We start from the raw sequence: 15,180 nt of genomic DNA, 5'->3' as shown, positions 1-15,180 counted from the left end.
AAACAATCATAGAAACTGATGTAAACATTTTTTTTACACTATTTATCATGTTAAAAAATTGAACAGAAGCCTCCCTACCACCAATCCCACGTGATACAAATTGTAAAGGTCTACGAACATAGGTGACATTTGATTTCAATTTTTTCCCCCCTAGACCATCTTTACATTATAGCAATAATATCACTGATTAATTATAATTATAAGTTCCAATTCTTCGAAGGATAGTTATGAAATAATACATAACGACAATAGGACAAATGTTTGGAGCTTCAACCTATCCTATGTTTCTTTTGTTTTGTTGGGTCCAAAACCTATCCTATTATTCGGAAGAACAAAAGAAGTGAGTTACGGACTGCAGGCTCAACACCTGACATACCCAAAATTTGTTTGGTTACAGAGCCCAGCCAGGACATACATACACAAGTCAAAAACATCATAAAAAAAATAACTATCCGCACAAAATCGTTGACCGTTTGAAAAAAATTGGAGTGCAATGAAACAAGTCATTGATTTCATAGTATGTTACAAATATGTGAATGTGAATATATGAAAATAACATCATTACTTGATATAAGGTGTGCCCCTGCTCATGGACACAAAAAAAAATCTGGGCCCAGTTTGCTGAATAATTGCTCTTAACAGTTTCTTCAAAATAATACTACTCGCAGGATTGGAAACCGCGCAACCGTGTGAAGATGAAATGAGATACCATTCTATAATGACAATCTTTATCCAGGAAAGAATCCTAGAAATAGTGACATCTCATTGATCATAAAAATGTTAGTGGCTACCTTTGTCTGAAAAAAAAAAAAAGAGGTGAGAATTATACATATAACACTTTGCTCATGTCAAGTCATGATGAAACATATCATTTTCAACAACATTAGGTTGAAATATACGACCCACCATCCGTTCTAAAATCAAATTAGCCTTATAGATTTGTCATGAATTTTGCTAAGCTTGTTCAAGTAAAAGACACATATATCCAAACCAAGAAGAGTGAAAAAGAGATTGAATTTTCCTTTCTTGTATCAGTAAATATACAATTTCATTCCCTATATCACCATCAAAATTTGGTAAAAAATGTTCAGATCCTAAATGATTGGCATTGTTATATAATACTCTGCACTAAAAGAATGCATATGTTGGTTACATGGCCCCGATTTTTGTACTGTACAACTTCTCTGTAACTTAGAGGACAAATTGCGACTGAACAGAATCATGATCATACTTCTTGAAAAAATTTTGTTCCTTCGTTTTCAGATTCTCTTGGAGCAGATCTTGTCACCTTAACACGATATGAAGCCTGCAAATTACTTAGATGCTCAGCACTGTAAATCATGCAATATTTGAAGCAAAGTGGCATATTTTCAGGCAAGGACATTTTGACTAATACATAAAAGATTTATGTCACATAATGATATTTACAGGTACTAACCGATTCTTTAAGTATGATAATGACATTCCGATTAAAGTAAGTTTGCATTTAAGTATGATATGGACTGAAGATATCATATTTTTGGTCAAATGGACTGAAGATGTGAACAAAACTATGTTCTGGACCCAGAATATAAATCTAGGCCCAATAGGCCACTTCAAAGCCTCCCTGCAGACCTGCCAAACTAATAAAGCAGAGTTGACCAAAAACACATAATAAAGCTGGGAAGTGGAAGGAGGCGCCAGAGTTAGAAGATTAGTAAAAAAGTGGTTTGAAGTGAAAAAGGTTACTCTTCCTTTTTGGCATGCACCCATTTATATTAAAAGCTTTAGAAGACAGTGAAGACACAAATGTCCAATATGTATGTATAAGGTACTTTATAGGGACAATTTACCACCTTATCAGAACCAAATTCAATCACATCAGATGGATGGACACGGGCAGGATAAGTTGTAGGTACCCTGTACCGTCTTCCTTCATTGCTGAAAATATGATGAGAAAGAAATTAAATATACATTTTCAAGGATTAAAATTACATAAAATAATATACACATCTTTTACGTACTTAGTGATCCAGGTGCCATGTTGACTCCGCAGATCAGTCAAGAAGAAGGCACCATCCTTATAGTTAATTCGAGCATGCACTTGAGAAACCTTTAAAAAGAGAAACTTTGTTGCATCATGTGTTGAAGACCATTATGAGTGAGACCATGTTTAATTCAAGTCATGATAATTTGTTACCTGGGGTAAAGGTATTACAATTGAACTGCCTGGATGGTCTTTTTGCTGCGTGCTCCTGCAAATGAAGTAATGAATGTGTCAGCAGATGGGTTGAGAGTAAGAAAAGAAAACATTTTCTGTGATGACCGAGAATGAACAGCACACACTAATACACTTGTCCAAAATCTAATTGGTGTGTGTAAGATTTTCATTAATCTAAAAAAATTCAAAATGGCTTCCCAACACATTCCTATTTAACTTATAATTCATTGAATAACTAATATATTATCAGACAGAACATACGATTATGTGGCTACATTGTAATTTGTGAGTAGGTGCAACTGAAGGCATACCCAATTATGCAGGGTTTCATCTCATCTTGAGTCAAACATATAGGTCTTGAAAGACCTGCTTCATCTCCACATGGAAATAAAATCCATCTAAAATTCAACAAGAAAGATGGACACAGCAGTTATGTGATCTATATAGACTATAAAGGAGGAAATATCCAAAGGATGATATTCATTCATATTGGATCAAAGACTTACTCTCCGTTAATGGAACGCTCAAGTGCATCATCATCTTCAAACCATCTGTGTAACTGGTCATTTGCCTTCATAAATAATCAAACGCCAATATCCAGATCACAACAAAATCTAACAGACATGACCAATAAAAGACCAGCTACCATTTCTTTTTAGTAACAAAGTACAAAAGTAACTGTATTTGAGCCACATACTTTGTCTGAGAGCCTGCAACTTACTGGTCTACCTTCAAGTTTGGAGCTGCAAAAGTAGCACCATTTTTCATGTTTTAAGTACACGATGGAAGTAAAATTGCACACTTTTGCGAGGGTTTAATTGTGTAAAATATTTCCAATTCTTATCTACACCAAGACAAAAGCACGAAGTTATTTTTCACTATTATCAGTCCGCTACCAATGCTAATTTGAAGTGAGCCATTGGATAAGAAGAATAGCTCCATCCAGGGATATCAACAGCAATAATTCAAGACAAAAGAAAGTTAATAGCAAAGAAATGAGGGCTTTCATAATTACCTATTGCCACCTAAGACCCAGTTCAACATCAAAGGCATCATCTTGTCAATAAAAAACCTTCCTCCAACTCTTCCAGGATGTGGTATGCGAAACTGGGTCAAAAACTGCAATGGAAAGCAATCACGTATTGTTGGACAGCATATCAATCTGAAGTGTCATCTTCACATTTTCTTTATATTCTCACATTTTTTACCTCTAAAGGCCCAAGACCAACTCCCAGATATGCCTTGTAGGTGGAAGCCATCAAAGCAGCCATTCTAGCCATTCCATGAATGACGGCAACTCGTAATCTTCTCTCTCTCTCATAGCTGAAAGCAACAATGGAAAGGGGGCAAGAGACAGGTGCTAAGTCAGCAAAGAGATTTATAATCAAATCATCCAATTTGCTAATGGTGTATGATCAACTACTGCACCATTTGGCTGAGATATGCAAGCATCTCTGGTCATATTGAGCAACAACAACATTATATTTTTATATCACTTGCTCTGATCATTTCTTAAGGCTTTGCCTCCATCTCACAAGTTTTAGAAGTCTGGTGCTTGTTATTAATTAAACAGATTTGGATTCAAATCCGGCATTCGTTAGCACATTTAAGAAGTGAATGACTTGTAACCTCTTTAAGGAAGAATCAATGTCAATTGGAGAGCCTGATTTTATACTTTGCCGCCATGCTTTGTCCAACTCCCATGCAAGTTGATAACTGTCCTGTAGTGATAAAAGAAGCCAGTTAGAAAGGTTCTTCACCACATTGTTTGAGCGTTCCACAGTAAGTTTTGACTTTGTTTGATGCCCATCGGCTCAACAAGGGATATTTTAATTTTATGCATTTTTTGTTAATTCGGCATATATATGTGGGTGGCATAGATAAAGTTGGCTATTTCTACAGCCTTGGGAAGAAAATAATAATAATAAAAATATAGAAAAACAAGCATAAAGTAAAAAAAATATGTAAAATACCTAAGCCCAGAAAACCAGATAACTATGTGTTAGTTCCAATTCCAAATATGAATGGAATTGCTGAACTAACTGAAGAATAAAGATAAATTCACGTTTCATTAAAGCCTGGAAAACTTTAACAATATTTAATAGGTCTGAATATGTTTGAAACTGCTGAAGTTAACTGAAGAATAAAGTCATATTTCACTGAGAGGGGAAGAATAGCCAAAAAAAGAAAATATGAAAGAAACATATAAACCTCATGGAGTTGTCATGGTAAGATGTTGGGTATGGCATTAGTCATTAAATGCTACTCTTACAATTAATTGTTAACAGTCTATTAAAATACCTCAATAGCCATGCATCCTCCTTGGCCCATATTTGGTTGCATGGCATGGATAGAATCACCAAGCAAGGTGACATGGCCCTTTCCCCATGTCAGAGTTGGTGTCCTGTCATATATGTCTCGTCGAAGAATTTCCTCTTCTTCTGTAGCAAGTATCAAATCTATTACGTTATCACTCCAGCCCTCAAAAATCTTAAGCAGCCTTTCCTTTTTTCCTGCCATGCAGAACGAATTCAGAAGTTAGATATGACAAAATTTATAATTTTTTTTTCATGAGCAATCATGAAAAGATAAAGATAAATCTCTTTTTTTTCAGTCATCAAATTTCTATATTTCCAATACCAAAATTGCTGTAACCAAACCTAGTCAATCTGATTGGCAATCTTCATCTCAATATCAACTTGATAGAACAAGAGTTGAGTTATTTTTTTATTTTGCTGAGACTTAGTTTGCCTGCTCTGAAGATAAGGAATACAAATTCTACAAATTCATTGCTTATCTAACAAGCAAGGAAATTTTCAGAGTGCAAGACCATTGAGGAGTAGAACATTGATGATGAGCCTATGAGAGGCATTTCATTGCTTTTGGATTTCATGAAAGATGTAGTGTTTCTGTATTTGTGCTTGCAGAATTTAAGGAAATGGTAAAACTCTCTAGTTGGAGAGAAGCAATAGATGTATAACTTACTACACAAAGTATGCGTGCAAAGGAAGTTTTGAAGAAATACAGAAATGGAAAATTGCAAGTCAGCAAGCACTGCTCAGGTATAAAAAATTTAAGTATCTCTCATCTAGTTGTTATTTTTTTGAATTCCAGGTGTTATTATTCTACTGCTTGTGTCATTTCTCTTGTTACAAGTACTCCATTGCTGACTTAATAAAGTGTCCTTTAGTTATCTTCTAATAGGAACAGATGACAAAGCAAAAAATATGATCAAACGACAGTACTGTATAGTATTGAATGCGTATGAATGAGCAAAAATGCTCTATAATATATTCATAGATTTTTCAGAGTCAATGACTCCTCCAGAGACTATCTCTCCTCTAACTAACTAACCCTCAACATACATCTCCCAATACAATCTCTCCCCTTATATTCTCTCCCCATAACACGTCATACCCTTCTAACTAACTAATCATTAGTTGAAGGGCCCACCTTCTTCCTCCACATGTAAACCTGCCACACCTTGGGCCTCACTAATTCTCCTTCTACAGGCCCATCACTCTTTTTTATACTACTGCCCTTACTCAGTATCCTATCATTGCCCGCCTCTATAACAGCAGCCTTGTCCTCAAGGTGCAGCCAAGGAAATTGTCCACAGAATAACATTTCATCCTCCCAAGTAGTGTCATCAACAAACCTGCCTTTCCATTTAAGGAGCCATTGTTTAATCACTTGACCTGCTAGAAGAAATTCCCTGCATGCTAACACGGATTCAGATTCTTCCATGTCAGCTGGGTTAACATCTAACTCTGCTGGTAATGCAGGTTCAACAGTATAGTCACCAACAACTTTCTTAAGCTGAGAAATATGAAAAATAGGATGAACTGGTAGCTGCAGTTTATAGGAAACAGAACCAATTCGTGCTACTATCAGGAAAGGCCCATAATATTGCAGAGCTAATTTTGGATTTTAATTCTCCGTGCTACAGTTTGCTGCCTATGAGGACGCAGCTTAACAAACACCCATTCCCCAACTTCAAATTCCATGAATCTTCTTTTCTTATCCGCAAACTTCTTCATTTGTTGTTGAGCATGCAATAAATGATATTGTAATTGTCGGAGGGCCTCATCTCAGTCCACTAACTCAGCTGCCACCGCTTCCACCTTTGTTTCCCCTTGGAAAAATCGCACCAATGGAGGGGGTGTCTTTCCATAAACTACTTCAAAAGGAGTTTTGCCCATGGATGCAAGAAATGTGGTATTGTACCACAATTCTGCCCATGGTACCCAATATGACCAATTTTTGGGCTGCTTTGACACAAAACATCTAAGATAAGCTTCTAAACATCTATTCACCACTTCCGTTTGACCATCGATCTCCGGATGACAAAACTCATCTTCAACGTGGTTCCCTGCAAACGGAACAGCTCCTGCCAGAATACTCATGAACAATGGATCTCGATCACTGACAATTGAGTGGGGTATGCCGTGAAGCCTAACCACTTCTTTAGCAAACACTTCAACTACTTTTCTTGCTGTATAAGGGTGTTTGAAGAGTATGAAATGTCCACACTTAGATAACCGATCCATCACCACAAATATAGCTTCAAATCCCTCACATTTAGGCAAGGGCTGTAACAACCCTGCTGGGGAGGTGGCAACATAGTTATGGCGCTGGCAAATATCACAGTTTTTCACGAAATCCTGCACTTTTTTCTTCATGCCCACCCAATATAGATTTCCAGCCAGTCTTTTATAGGTTATCAAAAACCCAGAATGGCCACCAGCAGGAGATGAATGAAATTCCTCCAAAACATGAGGAATAAGAGGTGACTTTGCTGAAATAACCAATCTTCCTTTGTACATCAATACCCCTTGCTGTAAACTAAATCCATGGTGAGAAGTAGCACCTTGTTGCAAGTCACTCACCACCTTTTGAAGAAAAGGGTCAGCATTGCATTCCTCTTGTATTTGCTGCCCCTGTAACCAAATTGGCATTGTGACTATCTCCAGTAATTCCCCTTCTTCACATACACGAGATAGTGAATCAGCTGCAACAATGAATTACTACGGTTTAAAAAGATAAGATAATAAAAGGTATGTTTTTAAACTACCAATCCCTTTATCGTTCGTGCTCCTCACCCGAGGATCACTCACTGGATTAGGAAGTAGCTCATTAACTCCTTAGCAATAAACAACAAGCAACTAGGTTCGCCTTTGTGTGCTACTCTCGGGGCAGTACTAGATCCGCTGCTCTCTTACTCGCTCGTTCCGAGAGTGGCTGCTCCTCGAGAGCCCCTTCTTTTCACTTTGCTTATCCACTTTCATTCAGCAATCAACCAAAGCCCGTGAGTCCGTGGCAGTGTGCAAGAAAATAGAGAACGATTTAGACTAAATGGAGGTCAAGGCTTAAAATAAATATAAAGGAAAGGATCTGATTCCGAGGCTCCAGGAGAGGGGAAGGAGGGAGGAGAGTTGTTGTTGCCATGGAGCTCCCTTGGAGGGAAAAGATGTAATAGCCCCGTAGGGAACTGTAGCTAGTTGCTTGTTGTTTGTTGCTAAAGAGTTAATGAGCTACTTCCTAATGGTTCAGCAATTTTGCCATACCCTTTAATAAATTTTCTATAATACTCAGTCAAACCGAGGAACCCCCTTACGCCTTTAACATTGTGCGGAATTGGCTACTCTACCACTGAATTTTCGTAGAATCAACAACTATTCCTTGATTCGAAATCAAATGACCAAGATACTCCATTTGCCTACTTCCAAACACACTTTTTTTGATTGACCACAAAGTGTTGTTCTTCCAATAGTTGCAAAACAGCCTTTAAATGCTTCAAATGCTCAACCCATCCCCTGCTATACACCAAGATATCGTCAAAAGATATCAACACAAATTTTCTCAAGTAAGGTTTAAAAATATGGTTCATGGTGGATTGAAAAGTGGCTGGAGCATTGGTTAGCCCAAATGGCATAACCAAATATTCATAGTGCCCATCATGCGTCTTAAAGGCTGTTTTATGGACATCTTCCTCCCTCATACGTATTTGATGGTACCCTGATTTTAAGTCCAATTTAGAGAAGTAAGTAGCATCATATAATTTATCTAATAATTCTTCTACTACCTGAATGGGATACTTATCTGGAACTGTGACTTTATTCAGCTCTTAGTAGTCCACACACATGCACCATGATGCATCTTTCTTCTTTACTAAAATCATTGGACTAGAGAAAGAACTAGAACTGCGCCTAATAATTCCCTGCTTAAGCATTTTGTCCACTTGCTTCTCAATTTCCTCTTTTTGGTGATACGGATAACGGTAAGGCCGCACATTTATCGGTCCAGCCTCACAGTGCAGTTCAATGACATGTGACACATCTCCAGGGGGAGGCAGCCCTGTTCACACCTTATTTCTCCCTCTTTTACATCGTCCTTTATCAAGCTCTGTAACAGAGCCACCACATTCGCATGTTTTCTGTCAAAATCTAGTTTCTGACCTTGTAATTCCACCCACTGTCCTTTCCGACAAAAACTAAGAGTCATATGTTCCCAGTCAAACGTAACTCTCCCAAACCTCTGCAGCCAAACGACCCCCAGTATCATATCCAAATTGCCCAACTCCAATATATATGGTGCTGCTACAGTAGAAAATTCACCCAACATAATTTTCACTTGTTTACATTTACCAGTAGTGGAAACTCGATGTCCGTCCCCTAATCGCACTCCCATGGATTTTCCTAGTTCTACCTCCAACGCCAGTGCTATTACCACCTATGGCGATATGAAATTATGACTGGCTCCACTGTCAATAAGCACCAACAGCGAAACACCGTTGACTTTTCCTTCTAGGCGCAACGTATAAGGAGCAGTTCCCTTCCTTTGCTTCGTCGCCACTGCCCCAAACATCCCCATAGCGTTGCAATCTAAAGTGGGCTCGTGATCTTCTTCCTTAGCTTCAATGGCTATCACCTCGCCGGCCTCATTAATTGCTTTGTCATCTCCTAAAATCACCAGTTGCAACTGGTGCTCCGAGCACTGGTGTAAGGGGTGATATTTTTCTCCATACCTAAAACATAAACCTTAAGCCTTGCGATTCATCAACTCTGCGTAGGGCAGGTGTCTAATGCCCCTACTCCGATCTGTAGTTGACAATCGATCATAGGAGGCGCGATTGCCTTGCGGAACAGAGTTACGAGACTTTGTCTGCGTCACACTACCCGTCAAGTAACCTCGCCAACGTGGGCCACTGCTATGCGCACCCCAACTTGGGTCAAGCCTACTTCCACTCTTTCCTTCTTGTAAAGTTTGACCCAGCCTAGATCCACCTTTATCCACAACACCAAAGACCCATTCTCTGTTTCCCTTCCATCCTCGTGGAGCTCCACCACACGGAACAGCGTCTTCGTATAGCTTTGCTTCAACATCACGTACCAACCACATAGCATAAAGACGACTTAACAGATTATAAGTGCAAACGCGTATCCGAATATCAGGCTTTAAACCGCCCATGAAATACCCTAGGTATTGTTCCTCGGGTAATCTCTGCACCTGCGATAGGATGAATTCAAACTCTGCTAAGTGTTCCTCCACACATCCCGTTTACGTTAGGTCCCTCGATTCCTCAAATGGATTCTCACTCATCCGCCCCCCATACCGTCCAATCATCTCTTGTTTTAATTTTGTCCAAGTCAATTGATCAACTGACTCTTAAAGGAGGTTGAACCAACCAATGAATGGTTGGCCCCTCCATACTTAATTTCGCCAATGACCTCAAAGTATGTTTCAGCTCGAGTAATCTAACCAACGGGATTAGTACCATCGAACGCTGGTAATTCTACCTTCTTCACCGCCATTCGATATTCTGACAATGACTCCGTCTCAAAAAATGCTGAATCACGACTAGAACGTAGCTTAGAAAACTCCTCTAAGATAGATAGACAGAATTCCACCAGAGATTGTCTCATCGAAACTTCCATTGTTGCCATTCTCTCCTTTAACGCCTCCACCCAATCAGTCATTTTTGGGGGCATGGACTACTTCGCTAGCTCCTCCCTCGCGAATCTGGCAAGTCGGACCAATAATAGGAACAGATGACAGAGCAAAAAATATGATCAAACGATAGTACTATATAATATTGAATGCGTATGAATGAGCAAAAATGCTCTACAATGTATTCATAGCTTTTCTAAAGTCAGTGACTCCTCCAGAGACTATCTCTCCTCTAACTAACTCACCATCAACATACCTCTCCCAATACAATCTCTCCCCTTATATTCTCCCCCCATAACACGTCATACCCTTCTAACTAATTAATCATTAGTTGAAGGGCCCACCCTTTTCCTCTTTGTGTAAAACTGCCACACCTTGGGCCTCACTAATTCTCCTTCTGCAGGTTCATCACTCTCTTTTATACTACTGCCCCTACTCAGTATCCTATCATCTTCCATACCCAAGTTCTACAATTATAAACTATTCTTCATATTCACAGCGCACACGGATATAGCGAAAATGTCAGCAACCAAAAAAGAGAGTCTAGTGTAGAATGTGATTAAGTGGCATTTAGGTACATCTTTGTATTTTAACAAAATGCAATCAATAGATAATCTCAGCATAATTAGTGTGTTACTCATTAATTGATTTTCCAATATCACAATAGTTGAAATTTGTTTCCCAGTATGGGACTTTTGAATCAATTCCTTTTTCTTCTGTATATTCAAAGTCACGATCAGTTATCTAGAAGTCAAGATTAAAAAATTCAAATTTTATGCCATGATTATAAACAGAGCACGAAGAAAATTTAATCTGCAGAGGCTGTGCCTGACAGATGTCAAATCTCGAACACATTAAGATCACATACCATTGGGGATATCAGCACCACCAGCAGGTTCTTGGTGAAATGCATACCATTGCATCTTTCCAGAACCAACATCTGAAGATACAAAATATTGTTTGTGTCCTAAAAATACTCGGTACCTTCCATAGGGAAATTGAAGTAAGCTTCTCAATACAATATAAGTAAGATTAACAAAAAAAATGTTGATAAATTTGGAGAAATAGGCATACAAGAGATGAATCATAGCCAACTTACCCAACAGATTCAATGTCAGCTGGCACAAAATCTGCAATACCAGTGTAACAAGTATAGCCAGAGTAAGTAGCATCTGTTGGCCCAAATAACTTTTTCCTCACCTATTCACAAAATAATACCATTTAAGACTATGTTAAGAAGCAGTATTTACGATCATTAAGACTCTCTACGAACAGAATGACATAAAGAGTTCAGTACTTCTAGGTTCTAAAAGGAAGAACAAAGCTGAAAAGCAAGTTCACATGTGCACACACATCAAACATATTATGACAATATGACCTGCTTTTTCTAGAAGGATATTTCTAGCATAAGAAACTGTGTGAATTCCACTGAAGCACTCAACTATACTCGTTAAGTAGGCATGAATTACTTCAAAGAGAAAATAATTCGCTAACCAGAAAAGCTTCAAATCAAAGAAAATTTAATAAGACCTTGGACCATATCCCATCTGCTCCAACCAAGAGATCTCCATCATATTTCTGACCATTCTCCAGCTCCACTGTTACCTGCAATTGAAATATGGGATGACCCAAGTAATAAACCAAACAATATTTAATCACATTAGTCTGCCATTGCATTTTCTTGAAGAAAGACAGAAAAGCTTTAAAAAATACCTATGATAACAATATCAGGAGAATCTTGAACTTAAAACTTTTCTTTAATTACCTTGTCTCCATGATCAACAAAATCAACAACATTACTGTCATTCATAATGGCTTCTTCCCCAACTGCACGGGCAAGGATTTCTTGTAAAGCCATTCGACTAATAACTCTTGTGACTGGAAGCCCGCGCTCCACTGCAGGGGTGAATGTATCAAACTTGATGTACCTAATGCCAACCATATATCAATTCACGGTAATCATAGTGCATACTAAAATTATGTAAATTAAACTATAGAAAACATCTTCAATCTATATAAAATAATTGAAGGAAGAAAGATTCTTGTTTGAGAAAGAATTGCTGATTTACACTAAAAGAACACCTCTGTGCAAATTCTGGATCCTGTGTTATCCTATTCTTACATACTTTTATCATTATTACAAATAAAGGATTATCATTATAAGTAAATTCTGCGAGCAATTACTTTAGTTTGTGCATGGAACTAACAAACTCGTCCAGTACTGCTCACAGGTTCTCACAACAATTCCAAAACTAGAATTCTCAGTGTTGAGCAATTTTTTCATGTGTAACTTTAAGTTAATGAAACAGAAAATACATGTCATATCAGACTTATGCAATGTTCTGTAAAGGTAGAGTATCAGCTATCACAGACCAAGACTCCAAAGATTTTAATCAATCCCACAGGCAAACACGATGATACTAATTTTTTTTTACTATAATCACTGACATAAACATTGTCAAGCATCAGAATTTCCGAAGCATTCGCACCCCTGAATAAGCCAGTCGGTCAAGCTTCAGAATTTGCATTGCATTGGCTCCTCTGAATTAGCCAAACATTCACCTGCTGCAGTTAAATTTCAAAGTTTCTGTTTTACCACAAGTTTCTTACTAAACAAGACGGTACCATCACGCCACTCAATCTCGTCAAACAGATATAAAACAAGATGCCAAATCAGATACATCATCTGTTCCTAAAATATGTACACTAAAGTTTCAGTGAACACAAAACATTAAAGTAAATTGAAACTAAATAATTTAATTTTGATGGTCTGCTAGTACCAATCAGTATCTCATGCCAAGACAGGAAGATAAATAATTTAATTTTAACTTACCAAGACCCAGAAACCCCGTCCACAAGCCCATTGATTCTATCACCCGTGATGCAACCAACTCTCATGACTTCTTCAGCAACCTCCAAATCTATAGCTTCCAAAGCAGCCAAAGCATTGCTTTGAATCTGAATTGGACCCCTATACTGCCCCTCCCCTCTTATAGCACTCATATCCTTCTCAAACACCACTACCTCAAACCCCTTCCTCTTTGCAGCCAAAGCAAAAACCAAGCCACCAATCCCTCCACCAGCCACAAGCACTCGAAGCTTCTTCTTCTGAGGGGCTTGATCTTCATCCTCACCATTCTTAGCCACAGTTTGTGTTGACTTTGAAGCACTTGGAGGTGCCTCAGCCACAGTTGCTTTGACCGGCACCAGTTCCTTCCTTTGCCTCGTTTTTCTGCTTCCATAGCTAACGCAAGGTGAAACATGCAGTGAAAGCTCTTTATACATAGGAATTGAGAAAAGGGTTCTCGAGAAAACTGCCATTGAGGGGTTGAAAGAGTTGCAAGACAAGGTAGAAGCCATTGTTGAAGCCAATTGGTGTGGAAGAAAACAATGCATAAACAATAAGAGTCAACGAGAGAAGGCAATGCATGAATATAAAAAAGGAGGAAGGAAGCACTAACAAGGAATAAACAAAGCAAAGCAAAAGTGGTGTGGTGTTGCAGCTGCTTGGTGTTGGAGACAAGAGGAGAAAATGTTTGACATGTAGATCACCAATGATGGAGAAGATGAAGCCATGTGGCACTTTGTGAGTGAACTCAGTGGCCATTGGCCAGATTCATATGACAAAGATTCTCGATTTTGGAACCAAATGTGGTATAGGTGGCTCTATCCTATAAGCTCACCCACGTAACATTAATCTCATGGATTGGTTCCCACCGCATGATTAAAATATTCACATTTTTTTAATGATAAATCTAACGTCTATACCCACCTCCATTGCCAAAAATGTATTCAATAAATGCAACTACAGTGAAATTAATAATATAAATGCTTTTAAGGAGACGTGTTAAGAAATTGTTAATGTTTTGTCTCCGTGCTAAATGCATTAGTTTTTTACGCCAACTTTATAAATAAGAGGCAAAACTCACGGGACTCATTTGAACATTTTTTTTCTTTGGCAGAAAAACTAAACTGATTTTTTTTTTATATTCAATGCGTAAATAATTCTCTAAGGTACATAATTATTATATCTTAAAATTATATAAATAAATATCAAATTTTAAATAATATATTTATAAATATTTAAATAATAAAATTATATATATATATATAATTATAAAAATAATGTAAAATAATTAAAAGATTAAATTTTTTAATACTATATTCTATAAAAAATTATTAAAAATATAAATATTTAAATTTTATACTTATACGAGATATAACTTGTTTCTATAACAAAGGAAATGTTGATTGCACATTCAACGAAAAACATATTATTATTTGTTAAAAATCATAACAATGTAATTTTAAAATATTAAATTAAGTAAATTTAATAGTGTTTAAAAAATATTGAATAAAAATAATCAGTGTCATGTGTTAATCTTTACACGCGTTACATTATAGTGTATTATTACTCTTTATTTTATTAAACACATTAAAATTTGGTGCATAATATGTTTTTGGTGTTACTTTTTAATATTAAAATTAACATCTTATTTTTTTCATTTAGATTGAAATCTAAATCTTAAACATTTAGTTTTCATTTTACATTAATTCGAATGTGAATTTAAATTTTAAATTTTAAATTTTTTTCACTTGAATTTAATTTTCTTTTTATTTTGACCACAGATTAAAAATTTTTAATTCAAATTTTAGTCATAATTTTTTTATAAATTTTAAATTTTAAAATTCAAATTTGAACAATATAAAAGGAACATTAAAATTTGAATTGAAACTAAAAAAAAAAGCTAAGATTTGAATTTAAAATTTAGTCAAAATAAAAAAAATTTAAAATTCAAATTTAAATATCATGTGTGAATTTATATATATATATATATATGTGTGTGTGTAATAAAATAAAAAAATCACTGAAGACATTTACATTCTAATGTATAATTTATATTAAAAAAGGAACACATTACATATAGTGCTTTCTATTTTGTAGCACTCTTTCAATGAGTCAAAAGTCACATTATAGTGTGTTGATCTTTATTCTTTTTGTTCCACATTTTAAAAACAATATTAAAATT

General features: G+C 36.6%; 1 protein-coding gene across 4 annotated transcripts; it reads right to left on the bottom strand.

The window, feature by feature from the left end:
• Positions 1–493: 493 nt before the first annotated feature.
• Positions 494–13,724, bottom strand: LOC113868826 (zeaxanthin epoxidase, chloroplastic-like). 4 transcript variants are annotated; one of them, XM_027504749.1, is made up of 17 exons: positions 12,984–13,643; positions 11,916–12,078; positions 11,681–11,755; positions 11,250–11,350; positions 11,019–11,134; positions 4,502–4,713; positions 3,830–3,921; positions 3,409–3,523; positions 3,216–3,319; positions 2,898–2,943; positions 2,707–2,771; positions 2,512–2,598; positions 2,180–2,234; positions 2,004–2,092; positions 1,836–1,920; positions 1,232–1,306; positions 494–797 (listed from the first exon to the last, which is right to left on the bottom strand). In XM_027504749.1, exons 1-17 carry the CDS (start codon positions 13,544–13,546, stop codon positions 729–731), a joined length of 2,112 nt encoding a protein of 703 aa, XP_027360550.1. In that variant the 5' UTR covers positions 13,547–13,643; the 3' UTR covers positions 494–728. The 4 variants fall into 4 exon arrangements, with proteins under 4 accessions (XP_027360550.1, XP_027360553.1, XP_027360552.1 ...); XM_027504751.1 differs by lacking the exon at positions 494–797 and having other exon boundaries at positions 1,121–1,306; positions 1,833–1,920; positions 12,984–13,525; positions 13,612–13,724; XM_027504750.1 differs by lacking the exon at positions 494–797 and having other exon boundaries at positions 1,121–1,306; positions 12,984–13,525; positions 13,612–13,724.
• Between the last annotated feature and the right edge of the window lie 1,456 nt (positions 13,725–15,180).

The sequence above is a fragment of the Abrus precatorius genome, unplaced genomic scaffold, assembly GCF_003935025.1.
Source record: "Abrus precatorius isolate BTA unplaced genomic scaffold, Abrus_2018 Scaffold6, whole genome shotgun sequence".
Taxonomy (NCBI): domain Eukaryota; kingdom Viridiplantae; phylum Streptophyta; class Magnoliopsida; order Fabales; family Fabaceae; genus Abrus; species Abrus precatorius.
The sequence above is the reverse complement of the archived record's forward strand: the minus strand, read 5'-3'. Positions and strand labels throughout refer to the sequence as shown.

What these genes read in the sequence shown, in the direction of transcription:
- LOC113868826 (XM_027504749.1), bottom strand. Translation starts at nt 13,546, where the DNA reads ATGCATTGTTTTCTTCCACACCAATTGGCTTCAACAATGGCTTCTACC. An exon ending in TGGTGCTGATATCCCCAATG is followed by an intron (nt 4,714 to 11,018) that starts GTATGTGATCTT and finishes TCTGCATGGCAG; the next exon opens with GAAAAAAGGAAAGGCTGCTT. An exon ending in GAACAAAATTTTTTCAAGAA is followed by an intron (nt 798 to 1,231) that starts GTATGATCATGA and finishes TTTTTTTTTCAG; the next exon opens with ACAAAGGTAGCCACTAACAT.